Source organism: Lucilia cuprina, chromosome X, assembly GCF_022045245.1.
Source record: "Lucilia cuprina isolate Lc7/37 chromosome X, ASM2204524v1, whole genome shotgun sequence".
NCBI classification, from domain to species: domain Eukaryota; kingdom Metazoa; phylum Arthropoda; class Insecta; order Diptera; family Calliphoridae; genus Lucilia; species Lucilia cuprina.
This window is the reverse complement of record NC_060949.1, coordinates 13,651,755-13,658,934: the sequence shown is the minus strand read 5'-3', so window position 1 is coordinate 13,658,934 and position 7,180 is coordinate 13,651,755. Positions and strand designations below refer to the sequence as shown.

At 27.7% G+C, this 7,180-nt stretch overlaps 1 protein-coding gene across 4 annotated transcripts in view; it reads right to left on the bottom strand.

Annotated features, from left to right (window-relative positions):
• Positions 1–2,433: 2,433 nt before the first annotated feature.
• The window catches only part of LOC111687833 (serine-rich adhesin for platelets), a 240,311-nt gene continuing 235,564 nt past the window's right edge, over positions 2,434–7,180 (bottom strand). For 2 of the 4 annotated variants that reach the window (XM_046956691.1, XM_046956696.1), the window contains 3 exons: positions 6,327–6,426; positions 3,222–3,618; positions 2,435–3,150 (listed from right to left, as the gene is read on the bottom strand). In XM_046956691.1, the coding sequence (XP_046812647.1) occupies positions 2,879–3,150; positions 3,222–3,618; positions 6,327–6,426 (769 nt within the window). In that variant the 3' untranslated portion in view covers positions 2,435–2,878. Of the gene's footprint in view, positions 3,151–3,221; positions 3,619–6,326; positions 6,427–7,180 lie in introns of all 4 variants that reach the window. The other 2 variants (XM_046956698.1, XM_046956694.1) reach the window with 2 other exon arrangements.

Genomic DNA, 7,180 nt, shown 5'->3' with positions numbered 1-7,180 from the left:
ATATGTTTTAATAATTTATTAGGAATAAATTAATTTTCTGAAACTTGATTATGAAGAATTTTATCGCTGCACATGATTTTAAACAAATTATTATGGACGCTTGGATATAATATAGACCTAGGGTTGCCAGATTCCGATTCACAAAAAGCTGAACATTGGCTTGTAAAAAGCTGGACAAAAAAAAACTGGACATAAAAAAACTGAGAAAATTTTAATGTTGGTTTTGAATAAATAATTTCACAGTGATACACCAAAATATGTCATATCGCGACTCAACACTGCCTATATCTCTGGACTTTTTATGCAAATATACTATTCGACATCCCATAACCAAAAATTCTATAAAATATAATTTGTTAATAATTTTTGTTTTGACCATATTTCCGAATTTTTACAAAGTTTTCAGAATAACAAAAAACATTTTAATTTAGCTGTTATTTTGACATATAGCGATACTTTAGAAAAATATGCATCTTCGCGGATTTGTTAATATATTTAATAAATATTTTGAAAAATTACTCAATTGTTTACGCGCTTTAGCGCAATTTAAAAAAAACTCCGTACAGGACTTTTTGGAAAACAGTTTTTAAATTAAAAATAGTTCCCATTTAAGCACAGATTTGACGATTTCTTTCGAAATATGAGTTAAGAGACTTTATGGGGTATATTTGACCAATTATAATAACGTGTAGCGAATGTAAGCATTGCACCCATAACTTCAGAGCTATTTACCTGTGTAAAGGAAATCATCCACATTCGCAGAAGAACTGGCTAAAATTAAGAACTTAAAATAAAACCTAGTTTTCAGCTTTATCCATAGCTATGTTACTTAAGAATATTAGTTAGATTTATACTAATAAATATATTTTGGTTTATCTCAAAATTTCGACTTATTATCACAGCATCTGTTTATACAGAATTTTAAGTAGGTCTAGAAATTGCATTTTTACTTTCAATTTTTTAATTTAATTTTGTGGGCTTAATTTACTCCCACCAAATTTCATAAATATTGGAATGGTTTTTTCATATAAGTACCATTAGTGCTTTATAAGAAGTTCTTATAAAAATATTAACGGAAGGACGGACAAGATTTGTTCGCCCCATAAAGTGATTTTAGGCTCATCAGTGCACCAAAAGGTAGTAGTAATAATATTTAAAACAGAGACTTTATGTATTATTATTTCAAAATATTACAATTAAATGAATTTATTGCATTTTTTACAATTTAATTATCTAAACTTACATTTTTTTCGGTTAAGTCTGTCACATAAATACTAAAAACAAAAGTAAGTACAACATACAAATTATTGCCAAGTTATTGTAGTATACTAAAAATTGTATATTTGGCTGGACAAATTAAATTTTAGCTTGAAACTGGACAAGCACCAAAAAAGCTGGACAATCCTGCCAAGTCCAGCCAGGCTGGCAACCCTATATAGACCGATTCGAAATTTAATAGAGACATTTAAGATCCTATAAAACTTATTAAGGTTATATTTAATTTTGCATCATCCTTCAGGAGTACTGTTAAATTTGGGGTGCTTGTGCTACTTTTGGAAACCTATCAATCAGAAAAAAGATTCAATATAACTAGTTTTCTTTATTCTTACCAAATTTTTGAAATTTATTTTTGTTATTTTTTTTTAATTTCGAAAATATTATTCATAATTTTTGAATATGAATTTTTGAATATGAAGTATTTGAATATAACCCTCATAATTCATTTGTTACATCAACATTTATATTGTTTCCTAAAATCTCTTTTTGAAGTATGAGTAATAAACCTGACATCTATTAACCAATATTATTTCAACTGAATATTCAATATTTTTGCGATAAGAATACATCTGCTGTTGTGAATATAACCCATAAAATTGTTTATATAAAAAATAACTAAAACTATAAGTATTAAATTTTTTCTTCCGAACACTTTTTTAGCATTTTTTTCTTAACGAATAATTAAAAGATTTGACATCCTAGATTATTTAAATACTTTTTTTGGTCTAAGACGTCCTAACAAAGAAATCCATATAGGTTTTATATCCTAAACAAAATCGTTGTTACCTTGTGTTATTAGTTGTTTTATATGCAGTGTGTGACAAAACAATGGAAACTTTTTCTAAATTTTCACAAGAGGACTCTAAACTAAAAAATTTTAATGAAAAAAATTTTTTTTGAATTTTATTTGTATAAGTATATCCTTATATACTGGAGCCCAGCATGAGTGACTTAAATAATATTTTAAAACATTTAATTAATTGAAAGTACTGTTTTTGACTCACTCATTGTTTTTTGAATGAATATAATAATATAATAATTCAAATAAAGTAAAATACATGAATGTAATGAGTATTGTATGATATGAGTATTGAGAATGTTTTTGTGTTTCAAATCGAGTGCAAAACAGCGAGTGAATCGAATTATAGAAGGATTTCTTATGTGTTTTAATTAGAATGCAATTCTTTGAACGAATTACCGTTCTTTTGAATTTCTATAGCGAGATTACAAATAAAATGCATTATTGTTATGTATATATGTATATTTTATTAATTTAACTCATGTAATAAGTTCTTCCGAATAACTTAGCAATTTGTTTGCAGGGGGGGACAGGAATAGAGCAACTCGATGCCAGATGGACAAATTAGAAAAAACTGCAGTATCCAAGTAGTGCCTAAGCTTGCTTTTCAGAGGCTTTGCAATAATTATATCCTCGTTGTTTTCAGCGCATTTCTTTTGAAGGCTGTTTACATAAATGTAGACCAAATGAATTGTTGGATATTTCTCTCCCTCTAGTATCTTCGAGGCTTCTTCAAAGGGTCGAATTATATCCAACACAGAAATTATATTTCTTAAATCAATATTCTGTATACGATGGATTTCATGCCTTTCTTGTAATATGAAAACAACTTCGTCCCAACTGCTTTTTAATGACGACAACAGATACATCGCAAATAAATTTTACTTCTGGGACTGCATCTATGGATTTCTGAATAACATTATTCAGTAGATGGTTAATACAAAATATATAGGCAGTGCTGCGGAAAGCAGCAACTATATTTGATCCTCTGTCCGTCACGACGGTAACATTTTCAGTGAATACACAATCAAATTCGCTAAGTATGTTACAAACTTTGCAGTATATGTTATCACCTAAAGGATTTCAGAATAATTAATAAGAAATCAGTGGGCATTAAAATTTTATAATGGTATATACAACTTACTAGTACATTTTTCGCCATTCATGCTGCGTATTCCTAACAAAACGTTATTCAATTCTGTATCTTTTATATAATGCATTGTTATTGCCAAAAATGATTTATGTAAATAGCTGTCCGTCCACAAATCGGTGGTTAGAGCGAACCCAATGTCATTTACTTTAGTGATGTAGGATTTTATCTCAGAAAATGCTACATCGTAAAGCTTACAAACATTTCTTCCTACTGTTGTTGAGTGTGGAAATAATGATTTTACATCGACGTGCTTACCATATTTTGAGCTGATGGACAAAACGAAGCTAACAAGTTCTTGGTTAATTATTTTTGTTTTTATTATATCATGGCTTAACAAGCTAGTTATACTGGAAACGGATGCTGGGCTATCAACGGCGTCGCTAGAATTCTGGTCCAATTTACAATAAAATATAATATAAATTAAAAAATTATCATACTGTTTAGTATTTATTAATTAGATATACCTCATTGTTTTCCATTTTTAAATTAATTTGGCATTTAAAACTCGATTCACTCGATTCAAAATATTTATTTTGTATTCTTTTAATATACGTAAGTTGTTAACTTACTCGATTTGAATGTAGACGTACACAAAAATACTCGCAATGATTGAGTAAAACAAAAATTTGAATTATTAAAATCAAATGAGTTGAGTGCAATACAGTGGATTACTCATTGTGGGTGACAAATAGAGTCACTCATGCAGGGCTCTATTATATACCCAAATTAGTAGCATTTCATGAATATAATTAATTCAGTTAAAAAAATAAAACAAAATTAAAGTATTTGGTTTTCTGTTACTGACAAAATTTTGGTATTATCTTAACAAAATTGTTCGGAAATTGTCAGAAACTCAGAATATAGTTCTGTATATTTTACTTTGTATTGCTGCACGACATTGGAGATGCATTGAAACAATAATTGGATAAAAAAATCATTTGAAAAATTTCCCTTATATCCGCATCCTAAAAATCGTCCTTCCAATTCGGTCTGAAAGGACATTCTTGGAACTACATAGATTTTCTCTGGGGTTGAAGAGGTAAGCCTCTTTAATAGAGGTATAATTTTCAAGTCTAGCCACTCGATTGCAACTCCTAAACTGGCTTTTAGATTCATAGATCTCTACCTTATACTATACATAGTATCTTCTTATAATTGAATTTGATCAATACCTTGCCCTATTTTGCCACCTCTAAACTTAATAATCTTCGGTCCAGTATCTTTCCCCTTTGGCCACCTCACAAATGTCCTAAAACTAAATGTTCTAACTAAATTTGGACACGTCCATTAAAAGGATATTTTTTCATATTAATTCGACCTGTTTATGTTATCTTTGGCAATGAGTAGACAAATAGAATGATTCTTTCTAAAACTAAGATGTTTTCCCGCAGGGCGACTACAACCAAGGCCAGTCTAATTTTCCATGTGATTAAAAATAGGAGTACCTTTTTCGAACTTTTTATTAATAACTATCCTAGAAGAGTACTTTTTTGGAATTCTTCGAATTCTATTGTCATTAAATAATCTTGTATTAGAGCAGTTTTAGGAGGTCTTCAACCCATATTTTGAATTTTCCCTGAATATTTCTTATCAAATTTTAAATAATGACATAAAAAATTAGTTTTGCAAGAAAATTAAAAAAATTATCAAAATGAAGAATAATTTGAAATAGTAGTAAACAACGATGCTTTTTATACCGTCATTTTGAATATTTTTTAGTAAGAGTCTTCTTTTTAGTAAAAGTTTAAAAGTTTCCAATGTTTTGTCAGTACCATAATAATAAAGAACAGTTATTTGGTTTTCTTTTTCCTGAATTTAATTAATTATGCTTTTGTTTTTTTTTTTTGTTAATTTTGGTAAATATATGTATATTAATAAAAATTAATAATATTTTTTAATAATATGTATATCAATTGTTTTATCAACCACTGTATATGTATATACTACATATGTATATGCTTATTCTTAGGGACATTAAACAATTTTCGAACAGGTTTTGTACTTTACCCTTTCCGATAAAACTTGGTACGAACATTCTTTGTATCAATACGAATTTTAAAGTTCACCAAAATTTCTAAATTCATTACAGTTTAGATTTTATAAAGATTCAAAGTTTAAATATTTTAAGATTTTTTTTCAACAATATTAAATTTGACATCGTATATTTTCTAAAATATTTCAAACAACGTCTTAGTCAAGGATATCTCAAAAAGCACCTTATATTTTTTTTAGTTTAGATTTAATTAATGTTCAAAATTGCTTATAATGTTTTCAATAAAATATACCAATTTCAGAATGGGACAATGAGGGAATCTCAAGTAAATCAATTTTTAATAAAATAATCCAATTTTTAAATATCTTGAATATTATGAAACTATAAGACATAGGCTTTAATTGGGAACTAAAACGATTAAAATCGGATAAACAGTTTAGTAAATACACGATGTTACATTTAATGCTTGTTGAAAAAAATCCAAAAAAATATGAACTTTAAAAAATAAAATCTGGACCGTAACGAATTTGAAAATTTTGGAGAATTTTAAATTCCGTATTTACATGAAGAATGTGTGTACCAAATTTAATCGAAATCGGAGAGGGTCATGTTCAAAATCCTACTTTTTTGTTCGAAATTTTTTGAAATTACCCCTTATTGATTTTGTAAAGGGATATTTTATAGGCAGGGTCAAATCATGGATCAATTTGAAATAGTCTTTTGCATTTTTCATATAAAACATCACGTTGAATTATGCAAAAAATTTCGACCTGTACATTTTACCTGGACAGCCAGCCGCACAAACGGGTAGACATGGTTTAATGTACTTTTAAAAACTTGATATGAATATAGCACTTTTTTCAGTGAATTTGCACTTTTTTGACAGTCATTTTGCACTTTATTCTATGGGAGTTCTGGCAACACTGTTTCACACACAACCAAATTCGAATACTTATATGAGACACTGTAAATTGATTATGTCTTATAAATTTTAAGAGTTTTGTTTTTGAAAGCAATTTAGAAGTAGCCGTGGTGCAAAATTTCACCCAAATCAATTTTTTTACTTGGGTCACTTGACACGAAATTGTCCATATAATACTTACATCATGCAGTTGCTGTGTTTGAGTACCATCTACAGATACATGAAAGGGTTTTTTCAATGCTCTTATTGTGGTTTCATCGAAAGAATGAGCTTCAGCCGACCTGAAAATATTTAACACAACATATATCATACAAATAATAATAGTAACGAATATCGCAATTTTAAACACATTTTTACAAATGTTTGTTTATATAATAAATGCTTCTAAAAAAATTATATAAGATTTAACTTCTTAAATAAATTTGTACATAGCTAAGTTCTTGCCTTGTGAAAAGATTTACAATCAGTGTTGTTTCGTTATTTTTGAATATAAAAATATGTATATGTACCATTTACATGTATGTATGTAGATAACCTTTTTTAACAACCGGCTTTCAACAAATTTCAAAAAAATCGCATATATTAGAAAAGGACGTACACTTTTTGCTTAAGTGTTTCAAAGGGAAAATAAATTCCTATGTATGTGTGTGGATCATTTTGATATAAAATAAGTAATACTTATGTAAATACAATGAGATTTTAAATTACACATAATTTACACATGAGATCAATTACACATGGGCTACACATAGAAATAAAAATTACACACAATATGTGTAATTACACATGAAGTGGCAACACTGTTTACAATCCCAAAAAGTAAAATTAATCTCACTAATTGGAAAAAAGTGCTAGATTTTGAAAAAAATACTAGAATGTGCTAAATATAAAGAAAAAATGCTAGAAAAAAGTGCTAAAAATATATTGTTTTTTTCACTTTATATGGGACGATTTTAACACAAAATTTAATTTTAATTAATTATTTAATTATTTATCTTTTGCAATACAATTACAAATTATATTCTAACCTAATTT